Genomic DNA, 18,239 nt, shown 5'->3' on the forward strand with positions numbered 1-18,239 from the left:
AAATTAGACGGATCTAACTATGATGCTTGGTCTCGTAGTGCCCGATTATATATCATTGGCCTTGGCAAATTTGGATACATTAATGGAAAGAAGAAGGCTCCAAAGGAAGATGACGTCTCATTCGATACTTGGAATGAGGAAAATAGTATGGTATTATCTTAGCTTCTCAATTCCATGGCCAAGAATATTCGTACTATTTTTAGCCGTCTAGATACAGCCCAAGCTGTTTGGGATACGGTCATGAAGACCTTTACTGTGGACCAAGATTCTTCTCTACTATATGCCTTGCGTCGTAAGAGTTTTGGGACTACTCAGAATGGTGGATCTTTGACAGAATATTATGGTGCCCTACAAACTATATGGCAGGAAATTGATGCCCTCCGCCCGAGTAAGATGACAAAACCTGAATACGTGGTTGCCCGACAAGAAGAGGTGAATGAAGAAAGGTTGTATGATTTTCTTGCTGGTCTTGATTCACACCTCGACAATGTTCGTAGCAAGGTATTGACTACAACACCCCTACCATCTCTTTTTGAGGCCTATGCTTTAATATCTGCTGAAGTAAACAGGCAAACTATTATGATGGGTGGTCTCTCTGAGGGAACTGCCATGAAAACTAAAGGGTCATTTCACTCATCTCGACCTTCGGCGTTCAAATCTGGCGTAAGGAAGTTTGACACTAAGAAGACCGATGACCGCAAGTGCTCCTTTTGTGGAGACAAAAATCATGTTCGTGAAAAATGCTTTAAACTTGATGGGTATCCAGAATGGTGGGCAGATTTCAAGGCGAATAAAAAGGGGGAAGGAACGGCTAAGGTTGTCAATACTCCAGATGAGGATTCATCAACTCCATCTGCGTGTTTAACTGCATCAGGTACTCATAGTTCTGCTTTAAGTATCTCTGCTTCTACTCAGGATAGTACATGGATAATTGATACAGGTGCAACTGATCATATGACTAATGATCCTACCAAGTTTACGACTTTGTCTAGTAATCCCCCCAAACACCGTATTACTAATGTCAATGGCATCTCTTCTCCGGTTGTTGGTATTGGTTCTGTCTCTATTACTCCTAAACTATCTTTGTCCTCCATCTTATTGGTTCCATCATTGGATTGCAATTTAATATCTGTTGGTCTCTTACTTGATCAATTTCATTGTTCTGCCTCCTTTTTCCCTACTCATTGTTATTTTCAGGACCTTCTCACCAAGGAGACGATTGGGCATGGTGAAAGACGAGGGGGGCTATATTATTTGGACGCTACATTAAAGGATCTTAAACAAGAGGGACAAGCTCATGCTATTGAGAGTGACGGATCTTCCAAAGAGAAACAAATTTGGCTGTGGCACAGACGTCTAGGACATCCTTCATTTGGTTATCTTAAGTACCTTTTTCCATCATTGTTTTCACATTCTAATGTGTTGGATTTTAAGTGTGAAACCTGTGTTTTGGCAAAGAGCCATCATACTACTTTCCGTTTAAATATGAATAAAGTTGCTGTCCCGTTTGCATTGATTCATTTCGATGTTTGGGGTCTATCAAAAATCTCCACTTCAAGAGAAAAAAGGTGGTTTATAACTTTTATTGATGACTGCACTCGTATGACATGGGTGTTTTTACTTAACCACAAACATGACGTGTGTTCCATTTTCCAAGAATTCTACAAGATGATTCTGAATCAATTTAAGACTACCATACAAGTTCTTCGTTCAGATAATGGAGGAGAATATTTGAATCATGGCCTTACAACATTCTTCAAGACCCATGGCATCATTCATCAAACTACCTGTCCCCACTCACCACAACAGAATGGGGTTGCTGAGCGGAAAAATAGGCACCTATTAGAAGTGGCCCGTTCTCTGCTCATCGAGAATCATGCACCCAAGTATCTTTGGGGGGGTGCTATTTGTTCCGCTGTGTACCTCATCAACCGGGTCCCCTCTCGTGTACTTCAATTTCAGACACCACTCCAGGTTTTGACTACTCACTTTCATCTCCCTGCCATACATGACTTACCACCAAAGGTCTTTGGGTGTCTTGCCTATGTTCATCTTCATTCTCATGAACGATCCAAACTTGATCCCCGTGCCCTAAAGTGTGTGTTTATTGGTTATTCCCCATCTCAAAAAGGTTATAAATGCTTTCACCCTCCTTCTCGAAAGATTTTTGTGACCATGGACGTCTTTTTTGATGAAGATTTGACTTATTTTTCCACTCCATCAGTTGGCCCTTCACTTCCGGGGGAGATAGTAAACTCAGAAGGTAAGGACCAACTCAACTTATTTTTTGACAAAGTACATGATAGTGGTAATGCGTCTGTTATTGATGATGATAATGCACCTGCTATGGTTGATGGTAATGTACCTGATAATGTCACCAATACACCTACTGATGACTCTATTGTTGATGGTAATGCAACTATTGATGTCCCTATTGTTGATTCACCTATTGATGAGTATCAAGATATGGTTCCTACAGATGACAATGCACCTGCTGATGTCCCCATTGTTGATTCACCTACATATGACACTAATTTAGTAGCCCCTCCTCTGTCTAGACCATCCCAATCGGCTTCTAATGAGATCCTCCAGGTAACTTCTGATCCTACCTATATGGTGCATGATACATTAAATTATAATGGTTCTTTTGCACCTCAAAAATAAACCTGCCTCCTAGAACAACCCGTGGAATACCCAAAACCCAATATGTTCCTGATTTGCATGCCAAAGCTAAATATCCCATTAGTAACCATGTGTCGTCCCATAGGTTATCCAAGTCATATGAATCTTTTGTGTATCATTTATCTTCTGTATCTATTCCAAGTAAGTTGCAGGATGCTTTAACAGATCCTAGGTGGACCAAAGCAATGACTGAAGAAATGGACGCCCTTGAAAAAAATTCCACGTGGGAGTTAGTTCCTTTACCAAGTGGAAAAAAGACCGTGGGATGTAAGTGGGTCTTTACCATAAAAAAAAACCCACGGCTCAATTGAAAGATACAAAGCAAGATTAGTGGCAAAAGGCTACACTCAGACTTTTGGAGTGGATTACCGAGAAACTTTTGCCCCAGTAGCAAAGATCAACACAATTCGTGTACTTCTTTCCCTAGCGGCTAATCTTGATTGGCCTCTATTACAATCTGACGTGAAGAATGCATTCTTGCATGGAGATCTTAAAGGAGAAGTGTATATGGACCTTCCTCCAGGTTTACCTCCTAGTGCTAACAAAGGTGTAGTATATCGGTTGAAGAAATCACTGTATGGATTAAAACAGTCCCCTCGAGCTTGGTTTGGGAGATTCACTATGTCTATGAAACACTTTGGATACAGACAGAGCAATTCAGACCATACCCTATTTCTGAAACATAGAAAAGGTAAAGTCACTGCCTTAATTATTTATGTCGATGATATGGTAGTCACAGGAGATGATGGAGATGAAATAGTCAAGTTACAATGCTACCTTGCTACTGAGTTTGAAATGAAGGAGCTAGGTGATCTCAAGTACTTTCTCGGGATTGAAGTTGCTAGATCAAAGGATGGCATATTTTTATCTCAAAGAAAGTATGTCCTTGATTTGTTAACTGAAACGGGAATGCTGGAATGTAAGCCTGTTGACACTCCTATTGAACAGAATCACAAATTGTCTGAATGTCATGATCAAGTGCCTGCAAATAAGGAGCTATCAAAGGCTTGTGGGAAAGCTTATCTATTTAGCTCATACACGACCAGATATAGCATACGCAGTAAGTGTTGTTAGTCAGTTCATGCATGCCCCGAGTGAAGCTCATATGGATGCCGTGACCCGAATATTAAGATACTTGAAGTCCTCACCTGGAAAAGGTATGATACTCTCTAAGCATGATCACTTGGATGTAGAAGGATATACAGATGCTGATTGGGCCGGTTCTGTTACTAATAGACTGTCCACCTCTGAGTACTTTACTTTTGTTGGTGGCAATCTTATTGCATGGCGAAGTAAGAAACAGAAAGTGGTTGCAAGATCAAGTGCAGAAGCAGAGTACCGTGGTATGGCTCAGGGAATATGTGAACTATTATGGTTACGATATTTGTTGAAAGATTTAGGTTTTAAACCTAAGAAAGCTATGAGCCTTTATTGCGACAACACTGCGGCTATCAGTATTGCGAAAAATCCAGTGCAACATGACCGAACGAAACATGTGGAAGTAGATCGACATTTTATTAAGGAAAAACCGGAAGCTGCTGTTATCGAGATACCATTCGTGAAGACAGAAGACCAGTTAGCAGACATCCTTACGAAAGCAGTATCTAGTAAGGTGTTCTACAACTCACTTGACAAGTTGGGCATGAGCGATATCTACGCACCAACTTGAGAGGGGGTGTTGGCATGAGTTGTAAATAAGATTTCAATTAATTGTAGGAAATATACCTTGATTGATTCTTGATTGAGAGAATCACAGTATACACAGAATTAGGAGTCTAGGTGTAAATATTTCCTTTGACTTTGTACACTTTCCTTATTCTAGTATAAGTTTGTACCTATTAATATACAGCTCCAGTTGGAGAGAAACAAATACAATGAAAATATTCTCCAATACTATGTGTTAACACTTTTGTTCTCAAATCGTGGGCAGTCAGTAGTTCTGTTGTTTCCTGAAATCAGGAAAGTAAGTCAGCACTATTTCCACATCACACAAATTAAGAAAGTATATCAACCACATTTCAACGTATTTTAAACGTGGCCACGTAAGTCCCCTATATATGACCAGACCTCCATATATACCTTGACAAATACAAGCACGTTGAGCAACCTAGTATTCGTTCTCTTTTTAGCCCCAGACTTGCCTCTTTTAGGGAAAAACAATATGACTACTAACATCACAACCGCAACTCTTCTTAGCATCCCTACCTCCACCACCACCACCACCACCACCACCACCAGCACTTCCACAAACACCAACATCAAAGCCCTAATCATCGTATTCCTTGTCACCATTATTGGAGTTTTAAAACTCAAACAAAAGTCGACATTCAGAAAGGTTAGGAAGGGCCCTCCACTCCCTCCAGGACCAACTCCATGGTCTATTGTAGGGAACATCCCCGAAATGCTTTGTTTCAAGCCCACATTCCGATGGGTACACCAAATGATGAAGGACATGAACACCGACATCGCTTGCATTCGTCTTGGAAACACCAACTTCATACCTGTAACTTGTCCAGAAATCGCCCGAGAAATGCTTAAAAAACAGGATGCAAACTTCACCGACCGGCCGCTTTCGATCTCGGCACATGCAGTAAGTGGTGGATACATGACGGCAGTCACTGTGCCTTTAACTGAACAAGGGAAGAAAATGAGGAAAATCTTGGTGTCCGAGATTATTTGTCATGCAAGGCACAAGTGGCTTCATGACAAAAGAGTTGAAGAGAGTGACAATCTTGTGTTCTATGTCCATAACCAATACAAGAACAACAAAGACGTTAACATAAGAATTGCGACACAGCATTACTGTGGTAATGTGGTAAGGAAGATTTTGTTTAGTAGGACATATTTTGGGGAGCCAATGAAGGATGGAGGACCTGGCCCTGACGAGATTAAGCATGTTGAGGCAGTTTTCACAGCACTTAAATATGTCTACTCATTTTGTGTGTCTGATTACTTGCCTTTTCTGCGAGGGTTGAATATTGATGGACAAGAACAGATAGCGAAGGACGCTAATAAGACTGTTAGAGATTATCAAAATCCTATAGTCGATGAGAGATATGAAGAATGGAGGACTGGTCAAAGGAAGGAGATGGAGGACCTTCTTGATGTTTTCATCACTCTCAAAAATAGTGATGACAAACCCTTGCTCACTCCAGATGAGATCAAGAATCAAGCCACGGTAAGTTATATATATAAGCGTGTATGTATATGTTTGGTTCACGAAGTTTATGTACTCCATGCATTAATTTCTATACCCGTTACAAATGAAAGGTTTTGTACATATGTATGATTATTTCAATTTCACTCATTGTTTTATATAGAGACACTACAATGCTACGTGTATTATTATTATCATTATCATTATGGCACAATAGTGTCTCTTATGGTTTAATTAATTGTCCATCTTGTTTTAATTTCTTTCTTCTTTATAATATTACTAGTTGGGAGTCCGCTCAATGAGGCAGAAATGCCAACAAAAATATAAATTTTGAAAGTTTTAACAAAACACTATGTATGAAATTATATATATATATATATATATATATATATAAATTAATTTCATACATAGTGATATATATATATATATATATATATGCATATATGCATATGTATTCACTATTTTCGTGCAATTTTTAATACTATTATTCACTATTAAATAAACCTAATGAGAAAGACAAATTGAAAGAATGACATTCACTTAGACAAGTACAAAAATCTAATCCATAAGTAGTTAAACATCGTAACATATATGAATAAATCAAATCATAAACATAAAAATCCCCCATATCAATTTCTAAGTACTCATTCTATCATTCATGATAAAAAAGAAAAAGAATGTATTGAAAGATTTACTTACATATTGTGTCGTTTGGTTCTCCCACCAAAACAAAAATGTTAGGTAGATTCGCGAAATCCAACTTTTTTTTAGAAATAAGAGCTTTTCTTTTGTTAAGAATTCTTATATTTGGTTGATAGATTCCTTGAAATCTATGATTATAAGGAAAGTTACATCTATACATATATAAAAAACGGAAGCTGAGAGAAAGTTTTCTGAGTTTTAATGAAGCCACATCAGCTTCTGCATTTAGCATATGATTGACATGTGGATTATAGTTTCAATTAAAATTCAAAGATATGGAGTAAATTAGAATTCCTCTAAACGTATCTTCAGTCTTCATATCTCCTAACGTCTCTTCATATCCTGCACGATTATTTTGGATTTGATCTGAATTAAAATTCGATGATTCATTAATTCGATGATCCATTGTTTCGGATTAAAGTTATTGTTGCCCCTTTTTATCTCGAATAGTTGAGACAAGAAGTCAATCAGAAACTAAACGCCGATTCATGGACCGAATAGAGAGATTTCCCAGTCCATCAACCGTCTGAATCAACAGAGATCCCAATCAACCTATGTATGATGCATTTACCTGGCGGATGAACTAAGGGTTTTACCGTCTGAATCAACAGAGATCCCAATCAACCTATTTTGAGAGCCAGACAGTAACGGTAATGGTAAGTTTTTACTGGTAGAGTTACTTGACTAGGATTTCTGCTGTCCATTCAAAAAAAAAGGTCTTGATTCCTGCCATAGCAGAACCAAGGTTTAGGTTTTTCTTTTCCCGTTGTATTTTGCGGTTAGAGTTTATTTCTGCCATAGCAAATTACAGGGAATAGGGTGGCGGCACATACGGGGTATGCTGTAGCAGATTGTGGATACGATGAGGAAAAGAGAAGCGCTACTACTGGTGGGCATACTGAGGCGGGACTTGAGGTTGTATATCTTCAGATATCTGGAGATATTAACTGCTTTAGTGGGGAGGGGTTTCATCAAATTGTTTCCTATTCAGGTGATTTTATAATTTGCTAGCTATACAATGTAATAAGTAGTTTTAAAAATGATTATGAAATGAATGGATCTTTGTGTTGTCGGAACTGGTGTTTGGTCTCATTTTAAAACTATCGTTGTATCTTGCCATAAATAATGGTGAAGCTGTTTTCAATCTGGCAATGTGCTGGAGATATTAGCATTCTGGAAAACCCTCAAATATAGTTCTGAGGAACCCTCAAACACGGTTTCTTCACATCTGTTTTTTTTTTTTTTTTCCTATATTTCATTGGCATGATCACTTAAACTTCTATGTGGCTTCTTTAAATATTCGAAAGGTTTTGATGAACTGGCATGTTTGTTTTCATCTGATCGCTTGAAGTCTTTCTGATGCAGATGAACAAGCCTTGGACTTCATGGAGCGTTGGGAAACCTGTTAGCAAAAACTTTTGTGCAATGCAACTCTTGGGTTTAATGTTGGGTCCTTCTCAATTGGGCCTTCCTATTTGAATGTTGTCCTTTGTTATTTCCTTTGTTTTGTTAGTAGCCGGCCCAATCTTGTTTTAGGCCTTAGTTTCCTTCTGTTTTGGCTTTCCTTTTATTGTGTGCCCTAAGTGAAGGGGAGGTGAATTATTGATGAATGAAAAGTTTCGACTTTCTCCCAAACTCCGTGTTCTTGTGAACAACGACTTTGGCTGCCTACTGTCCCGGGTATTCTCAGACTAAACAGGGTGATAGAAGGCTACCTATCTGGTATTCCAGTGGAATCAACAGGTTGGTGGTATTATCTCAACGTGTAGTATTTTCCGCGGCGTCACTTTCTTTGGATTTGTCTTTGTAGTTTTCTATCCAGTGAAGTGAGTTTTACTTAACTTAAAGGTCTTCGATTATTTTTTGTGAACTAAAGTTTGCCTACCGAGATTTTGGAAAGAGCCAACAAACCTAAAATCAGTTGGTAGAATATATGTACTGCAATCCCATACTGGTATGGCAAAGCTTTGGCTCATATTTTGACTAGCCGAAAAGCACCGAGATTCACAAATGTCTTAGGGTTAGGGTTTATATTATGCTGTGCACATGATATTATTATCTTCATTCATGTGCACAATGTATTGTCTGTAGAACCATGTTGTGCGCATGAGTGATTCTCACATGTATTGTCTGTCGGATCAGTGTAAGGGATGGACCGTAGTAACCATCTGTGACTTGAATATCAGTGTATGAGACTGAATTTTCCATGATTATGTGAAAGCAAGAACATCTCAGATTTGTTTTTACAATAATGCTTGAACTGCATACGCATTATGTTGTTTTTTTTTTTGTTTGGTTCATTCCCTATTAGTTAGTCCTAACAAGAAGCAACTCTTATGAATGCAGGACATTTTGCGTTTTCATGGTTGTCCAGTAGGAAGTAATAAAACTTCTGGGATTTTTATTGCATATTTGTCAAAAATTTGATATTCAATTGTCATTTTGTATAAATGTGCTTTACAAGTCATCATAGATTCTAAACTTTTATCGCTTCAATTTGACATAATGCCGGACAAAACGCGGACATGCAATTAGTTCCTTTCAAATATGTTTTTCTTCTTTCCTCTCAAAAAGGGAAGAATCCTTGAAATTCTCACTTGTCTTTAATTAAATGCTTATGATATCATTTTGAAAAACACATAAACTCGACCATATCCCATAATTATGTATTTTATATATGTCATTTTTTATGTTATTTTATTTTTCATTGATTAAATATTATTACATAAAAATAAAAATTATTTTATATTTCTTTGTCTATTATTTATGTTTAATTTAGATATTCAAATTAAAGTATCGTTTTTTAATTTAAATCTATCGTACAATTGTATTTTTTTACTCTAAATAAATATGGCTAAGCAAATCAATGATGTCAGGAAAGTAATATAACAATATAATTCAAACATTGACAAAGAATGATAATGCCAGAAAAATATCTTTTTTGAAATCATCTTTCCATTCTCATCTCCAAATCCGTGAACCAAACAAGTCAGATATCAAAAATAAAAAAAAATATGTCGTGCCTATAAATATAAGTCATTAACAAAAACATCTAGGAAGTATGACTATTTATTAAAAAAGAAAAAAATATATATATATATATATTCTTCGGCAAAATAAAATTCAATCCCCTGAAAGGGTGATGGGATAATTTGTTCTAGTTTATCCTTGAACAAGATACATCAAAATCAATTTTGGGTTTGTCCAGACTCGCTTACTAAAAGTTCTCTGCAACAAAGAAGCACGTGTCACCACCAGCTGCAATCAAAGGCCATTCTTTAAGTTTCAGACACGATTATCACACCTACAACTGCACCGTACGTCCTACAGCACAGTCCATCACCCACGTGGAGCCCTCCTTCACCACGCAACACCAGAAATAAAGGAGACCAAGTTTTGATCTTCATTATCACCGACCATTGACCCACGCAAAAACCCATCCTCATCTATTTGTTCGGAATCCCAAGCCGTACTCACGGCATAATTATTGTCCGCTTTGAATTATTTGATTCCCATTAATACATCGAATCCGCATAATTTTATTTCTCTCTAATTAATAAATGGGTCAAGGCCCAACTCATTTAACTAAAAAAAACCTCTTATATATGATAAAGACTTGAGCAAGATTATATACTATTAGGGGTGGAGTCATGTGGGGACCAAGACCCCCTTGATTTGGAAAAAAAATAGTAATTATACATACTTTATTCGTAGTTTTCTGTTGGTTTAATGGCAACCCATGTAGTCTTTTATTTTCCAATACCAATTGCCTGTTTGGCACAGTAAAAACCGAAAGTGAACCCGCCTCCGGCTTTTGTTGTGTCAAACAACACAGCAGAAATAACGGATCCGTTGACACTTTATAAGCTCCCAATAGGAGCTTATAAAGTGGTTTCCGTTATCCAATTATTTTTTTTTCAAAAAGTATAACGTGGGGCCTACACTGACCCCACATATCATTGTACTTTTTTTGTTGATTAAAAATAGTTGGGGCCCATAGTTACATCAATATCTTTATTAATATGTTATTCAAATAAATTCTTTATTAATATATTATAACAATTTATTACACATGGGACCCGTGTAATATATTATAACAATTTATTAAACTTTAAGTAATAAATCATATTTATTAAATTAAATTATTAACAACATTATTTTAAAATATAAATTTTAATGAATTAATTATTTTATTAATAAAATTAATGATGCTTAAAATTAATTTTAATAAAATTAATTTTATTAAATTTATCTAATATTAAATTTAATAACAAATTTTAATATAAAAATCAAAAAATAATATTATAATACTTTTATTCAACAATTTTTCCGCTAGCGTCTGTTTTTAATTCACTAAACACCTCACAGCATATTTCACAACTTTAAGCTCAGTTTTTTTTCTATACCATTTTCGTTAGCATTGAAAATCAAACTTTTTGCTCTACCAAACGGAGCACAAGTATACCAAGTTGGAGCAATTCAGCATTTTTTCCTTTTTTTAATTATTTCTTTATTTTACCACATGCTTCTGTAAGTATACCAAGTGCGAATCCTAACTCCAGCTGTTCAGCATTTTTTCCTTTTTTTAATTATTTCTTTCTTTTACCACATATACACAGTAAGTGTCTAATCAATGATATTTTTGTTTTAAATATATTATTGCGTTATTTCTTTCTTTTAAATCTATTCGTGCGTTAAATCTATTCTATGCATTCCGTATATTTTTATTTTTCGCTTTAATTTTATTATATAATTAATGAGAAATTAATTAATTTTTCATTAAATAACACTAAAAAAAATTTCGAGGACGTTGCCCCCGAATCCCCGTTAACTTTTCGTCCTCTCACGAAAATTTCTAGCTCCATCCTTGTATACCACATGGTTGGACATCATCCAACCGATATGGTATTCTTACATATATTATCACACTTGGTCCACCTCAACTAATTCGGTTCTCTCTCTCAAACAAATTGATAGCTCTTGATTTTCTATAAATAGAGAGCTAGGGAAAGATAGAGAGTACACAACACAAGTTACAACACATACAAGAGGAGAGGTTCTCGCGCAGCATAAAGGGGGGTTTTTTTTATTCATTTCTTATTTTTATGAGTTAATTTTATTTGTTGTGTAATTCTAATATGAGAAATTAATCTTCTTGTTAAGGTGATGATGGATATACTCTATTGTGTTTATTATTTTTGGCTTGATTAATTATTGATTTATTTATGTCATGTCAAGTGTTAGAATGCTTTGTTTCTTGATAATTAAATTTTGATGCTTAGCTACCAATTAGGTTTGATTAGTGTGATACAAATTGTAATAGGCTAAACCAACTTTTATACCCTCGAAATTGCACGTGTTTCTCGTTTTTATTCTTGAAGTTTCAATTTTGCCCCAAATGTCCTTGAAATTTCAAAAAGTTAATCATTTGTGTCCCGAAATCGATTTTCCAACCAATGTTCGCCGAAACTTGAATAGCTAACAACCGAAGGGCCCAACTGGCAATTCCATGTCATTATGAGAATAATAACATTTTACATGTCATTTTTATTAGAAAAAAATAAAACAAAATTGCACCCAAATTAATTCCCTAACCCTAGTTCACAGACCTCTGGTAAACCAATATCTCTACAGCTTCTGAAGACCGTCGTGCTTCACGTTGGCTTCTCCACTCTGAAGCACGCCGTTCTTCTTCTAGTTAGCCCGTCGTTCTTGATTCAGCAACGTTCTTTAATGAAAGGGCAATTGAAGGACATATGGGTTTCAATATTGCAAATCATGTTTCTGGCATACTAAATAGCATCAATCTCGGGGTTGGATTGATTGGAAAGCAACTTAGTCATGCTAAGGGAGTTATCTTGAATGCTGAACTGTTATTCGGAACTACTACACACAAATGGAATAAGAGATTCTTTCTTCGGCTCCTTTCTACTTGATGAACTAGAATTTTTGGGTGCAAATTTTTATATTTTTTAATAAAAATGACATATAAAATGCTATTATTCTCATAATGACATGGAATTGTCAGTTGGGTCATCCGGTTGCCAACTATTCAAGCTCCGGCAAACATTGGTTGGAAAATCGATTTCGGAACACAAGTTATTAGCTTTTTGAAACTTCAAGTAACATTTGGGACAAAATTTAGAAACGAGAAACGCATACAACTTGGAGGGTATAAAAGGTGGTTTAGCCAATTGTAATATATGTCCATACTCAATTTCAGACCAGCTTCTTGCAATTTCACGCACACGCACACACACGTATGATGATTTCAATACTTATATAAACATACTACTTTTCTGTTCTGTTCTGAATCTGATGTGCCTGGATACCGACCAAACCAAACCAACATGAGTTGACATAGATGTCATATGTTAGGGTTTTTTGTGATCACTACACATGTTACCATTGCTCCTAACGCATCTTTGTTTGTCATAACTAGTCCATATGTTCATGAATGGTTGCAATTTAAGGATAGACGTGGTAAGTTAGATACCCATGACTACTACATGAATTAGGAGACTTGAAAAATGTTCATTATGATGTAAATAATGTCTCTACCAAATTTCAGCTCCGAATTCATTTGATATAAACAATGATTGTTTAGTTCTCAATTAGGTTTAAAACACTTTAATGAAAATCGATTTCATGCAACACTCAAATTCATCACATAATGCATTGAATCAAATAGCATGACATGGTTCAATCATCAAGAGTAAAAAGTAGAACCTTTGGTCCAACACATATAACAAAGTAGGGTTGACATTATGGTAACTCTTTAACCTTAGGCTTTAGCCCCATTCCCCTCGATGATTTCTCAACTTACTCTATTGGTAAGCCATTTGTAAGCGGATCCGCAATATCATCCTTTGACTTGACATAGTCAACACATGATTCATACTCTTGTTTAGGGTATTCTTATTCTTGTAATGTATTAACATCATAATTATCGGGAAAAAAAATTGGTTTTATATTTTCAAAATTATTTTTATGTTTCTGTCTTTATTTTTATGTTTTTGGTTCTCAGAAATATAGGCCTCAAAAGGTCATAAAGTTTATATCCTTTTATAGCCCAATACATTGTTGTTGTGGACTTGTGGATTTGATATTTGGGCTTGGAATCAAGATTTTGTGAGGCCCAATAAAGAATAGTGAGTTAGTGACCCTAATGAAGTGGCCTGCTAGGATGGGTCTAGGGCTCGGCATCGGGCCGGGCTGGCCCGGCCCGGCCCGACTTTTTTGGGCCCAGGCCCGGCCCGGGCCCGGGCCCGGTTTATTTCTTCGGGCCTCGGGCCGGGCTCGGGCCGGGCCAAACTAAGAATATGAGGCCCAGGCCCGGCCCGGGCCCATAAAGTTCGGGCTTCGGGCTCGGGCCTCGGGCCGGGCTCCCACGGCCCGTCACTATTCATCCTCTTTGGAAATTATAAAATTAAATTGTTCATCATAGGATTCGAACTTGGAACTTTTAGAAAGGAGAGTAATGAACTAACCAACAAGCCAACTCTACTTTCATGTTATATTTGTCAACTAATTAAATTATTATCTTTACATACCACATGTTATATTTTTAACACAATTAAATAATTTTAGTTTTACCTAATCAGTATTGATTTTAAATTTTATATTATACACATATATAGTTTTAAATAGTTTAATTTTATACTTATTTTATAAAATCTTAGGGTCTTAAGATTTTATCAACATTTATGAGTAGATGGTCATATTATGGCTTTAGGGTTAGTGCTTAGGTTTAGGGTTTAGGATTTAAGATCTTTAGGGTTTAGGGCATTTAGGGTTTAGGGTCTTTAGGGTTAAGGGTTTAGGGCTTTTAGGGTTTAGGGGTTTTGAGTTTTGGGGTTTAGAGTTTAGGGCCTTTAGGGTTTTGGAGGATAAATTGTCATCCCTGCTTACAATTGATTAATGTCATAATTGTACTTTAATTTTTACACAATTGAACAATATTTTATAGAGTGAAATATATACGTATGATGTGTATATATATATACACATACATTGCAATAATATATATATACACACATATATTATATATTATATATACATATATACAGATATATATGTGTGTGTATGTATATATATATATTACATGTATATATGTATGTATATATATGCAGACAGTGCATGCACTGTCTGCATATGTATATATATACACAAATACACAGACTGTGTATTTGTGTATATATATACATTATTTATTTTTATATGTACATAATATAAATACATACACACACACATACATATATATACACACACACATACACAGACAGTGTGCACTGTCTGTGTATGTGTGTGTGTATATATGTATGTGTGTGTGTATGTATTTATATATACATATATGTAAATATATACATATTATGTACATATAAAAAAAAATAACGTCGGGCTTGGGTCGGGCTCGGGCTCGGGCCGGGCCAAAATTGGCCCGAGATGTCGGGCTTCGGGCCGGGCCCGGCCCAAAAAATGGAGCCCAGGCCCACCCAAGGGGTCGGGCCGGGCTGCCCAGGCCCGGTCTACTTTCGGGCCGGGCCGGGCTTTGGCCCGCGGGCCCGGGCCGGGCTCGGGCCGGGCCTAGGCCCGCGGGCCAAATGGTGAGCCCTAGATGGGTCAAAAGTTAGGTACTAATTAGTGTCCCACAAAATTCTCATATGGGTCCAAAATTAAGTCCTATTAATTATTTACTTGTTCAGAGAATCAGAACAGAGTAGCAGGAGTAGCTCTGACTGAAAAGAAAAATTATTTAAGGTTAGGTTTTTTTTGGCTCTTTCTTGTTGCCTTTTAGTTCATGCATGAAACCTATATATATGTATATGTTTTCTTTCTTATAAAACATGGTTTCGTGTTCAAAACTCTATAAATTTGTTCATATCTTCTCTCAAGGAAAACCCACAAACAAAAGAACTTCCAGTCTTGGCTACACTTTCAAAGGCAGGTTCACTACTGTTAAATCAAATCATAAATATATTTAAAGAAACCAATTTCACTTTCACATTCACGTGTGGGATTCATTAATATTGTTGGATTTCTAGTCCTCACCTTGTCCTTTTGCTTTTCGCTAGTTGTGAAGCTGCATACCATAAAAAGACACTCTCACCTCACCTAAAAACTTATACATATGTTGCATCATATATATATATATATATATACACGGTTTGAGAAATACCCTTTTATCACGTGATGAGTTTTGACTCAACTTGTTCTGTCATCCGGCGAAAAACTTCTTTCGCACAAGCTTGATAGCTCGAGTTTTATACCCATATTAGGTGCATGTCCAAAGGAGAAAATTGTATCGTGTCATTCTCGATTATAAAAAAAATATTGTTGGAGAGATATGACTACAGAGTTTTCATGAATATTGTGGGTCGCAAGTTCAACTCGCACACTCAGCAGTTTCGACGTTATTGCCTTCTACTTATAAAGTTTTAGTAGCTATCCAGCAAGTGTGAATCAGACAATAAATTAATAATTAAAAACAGTAAATAAGCTAAAGAATGGCTCGATATACATATGTATTGGACATAAAATCATAGAAATGCAATCTATATATAAAAACGGATTTTCGCCTTCATTCATCTGAATCTTTTTCTTTTATTTGCAGTTGTCACCATCTAGACAGTGTAAGTACCTGCGGATGCGCACGGGTGGGAGAAGCTTATAAATTGTCATACTCAAACACCAAACTTGTGTCTGGTCTGCTGCTTTGCTTCACAGTACGTACCCATCTCAGTTCCTTAACTAAAACAAGCAATCTAACTTATAACTGTACCCACCTTTGACACAAATTCATACTTCAAATGTGTACCACATAATTTAATTGCATTTATTTTTCCATGTATCATTTTCTTTCACGATTCTCCTGTCTTTCTCCCTTCTTAACGCAAAAAACAGACAGTTCAGTCAAGTCTCTCACACATTATCGAGATTATTTCGAATTGTATACACCGACACTTTTGAATTGTATCTGGAAATTGTATTGATTAAACTTGTATGTGTATTTGTTTGCTTGAAGAGTTAATACGTTACGAAAGAAAAGAATATTATTTCATATATATATATATATATATATATAGTTCTTGAGCACTTCAAAGTTCAAACTCACTTGTGAACTTAATTAGCCTGCGACTATAAACCAACAAGGTTTTGGCTTTAACAGTTAAGTGGATACAATTGAATTTCCATTCTGTATAATTAAAATCAGTATAATTTTATAAATACTAAAAAAAGCCTTAATTAGTGCAAGTCAACAATATAGAATGTGTAAAAGATAGAAACCCAACAAAAAGAAAACCTTGATTCACTTAACATGATAATTATATTTGCTCATATATACAACTCTCTCTCTCTCTCTCTCTCTCTCTCTCTATATATATATATATATATATATATATCATCTCTTCTTTTTTTAATGTTCCTTTTTCCATCTGGCTAGGCTTAACAAATTAAAGAGAGAAATACATAGTAAAACGTTTTCAAGTAGTGAGTACATTACTTTGTCACTTCACAAGCATCAGCAACACTTCGCAATACATCAACCTGAGCTCGGAGAGATAGTATGTAATCTAGGGTTTCTTCAATCAAACAAACATCATCCACAATCATCTCTCCTCCTGGAACAAGACTCCTCAAGATTTTCCGTCTCTTCTTCACCATGTTTTTCGCTACACAATAAGCTCCATTAACAACCTTCCTGCAACCTCTAATATTTCTCTTCACTCTCCTTAGACTACTACAACTCCTTTTCAAGATCTTTTTGCTTCGAATCATCTTCTTGAGTGGTTGAATCGATGGAACTCTCTTCATAAGCTTCTCGTATTCAGGACGACCAAATACACGCTCAATTAGTACTTTGTTCTTGTGTTGTTTTGAGGCATTGACGATGAGGGCACGACTCCAACAAGTGTTTCCATTGCTAGAGGAAGCCATGGCTACATCCGCGGAGAGCTTTATAGCCTTCTTCCTCTCCAACAGTGTCATCTTCTTCTTGGATGAAATGCATACTTGAAGCCCCATCATCCATTTCTTCAAGAATTCTTTCTTCATTGAGTGAGGACTACGCATCCTAATTAAGCAAAATCACACCATAAGATAAGATAATTAAATAAACACAACAATATATATATACATGTGTGTATATATATATATATATATATATTGACAATCAATACATATAAGCAATTTAGGGTTTCGAAGCAGGAATTGACGAAGATTTGTAACAGAAATAAAATTGAAAGATTATTACAACATAGAGAGCTTGAACCTTGTGCAACAAAAATAATAAACAAGAATATATATGTAATCGCATGTACGTACATACCTCACAAAAAAAAATCTTGTTTATCGAGACACAAGATTCAGTACGATCTGCAGTGCTAGAGATCCAAGAAAGTTGTGAGGAAATCCAAGAGAATGAAGTTCAGAGAGATAGAGAGAGAGAGAGGGAGGGAGGGAGGGAGGGAGGGAGGGAGGGAGAATGAGAATGAGGATGAGAGAGAGGTCAGATTAAAGGGGAGGAAGACATCCATTTATTTGCTCAAAGGAAAGAGCAAGCGGTGGGCCCCGTAGAGAAATACACAGCACATGGAAGCACATGGGTATGCATGGCCCACCATATAAAAAAACCCTAAATATCATAATTTTATTGTTATTTGTGACTTAAAAAAGGGTAATGCAAAACCTAATATAT

General features: G+C 36.2%; 2 protein-coding genes across 2 annotated transcripts; one reads left to right on the plus strand and one right to left on the minus strand.

The window, feature by feature from the left end:
- The first annotated feature begins 4,843 nt into the window (after positions 1-4,843).
- Positions 4,844-8,020, plus strand: LOC119992713 (valine N-monooxygenase 2-like). The gene is made up of 5 exons (XM_038839506.1): positions 4,844-5,860; positions 7,153-7,197; positions 7,343-7,506; positions 7,676-7,757; positions 7,907-8,020. Exons 1-5 carry the CDS (start codon positions 4,844-4,846, stop codon positions 8,018-8,020), a joined length of 1,422 nt encoding a protein of 473 aa, XP_038695434.1.
- An 8,794-nt stretch (positions 8,021-16,814) lies between these two features.
- Positions 16,815-18,015, minus strand: LOC119993548 (transcription factor IBH1-like 1). Its single transcript, XM_038840721.1, has 2 exons — positions 17,871-18,015; positions 16,815-17,615 (listed from the first exon to the last, which is right to left on the minus strand). Exon 2 carries the CDS (start codon positions 17,612-17,614, stop codon positions 17,042-17,044), a length of 573 nt encoding a protein of 190 aa, XP_038696649.1. The 5' UTR covers position 17,615; positions 17,871-18,015; the 3' UTR covers positions 16,815-17,041.
- Between the last annotated feature and the right edge of the window lie 224 nt (positions 18,016-18,239).

Source organism: Tripterygium wilfordii, chromosome 23 (assembly GCF_013401445.1).
Source record: "Tripterygium wilfordii isolate XIE 37 chromosome 23, ASM1340144v1, whole genome shotgun sequence".
In the NCBI taxonomy this organism is placed as follows: domain Eukaryota; kingdom Viridiplantae; phylum Streptophyta; class Magnoliopsida; order Celastrales; family Celastraceae; genus Tripterygium; species Tripterygium wilfordii.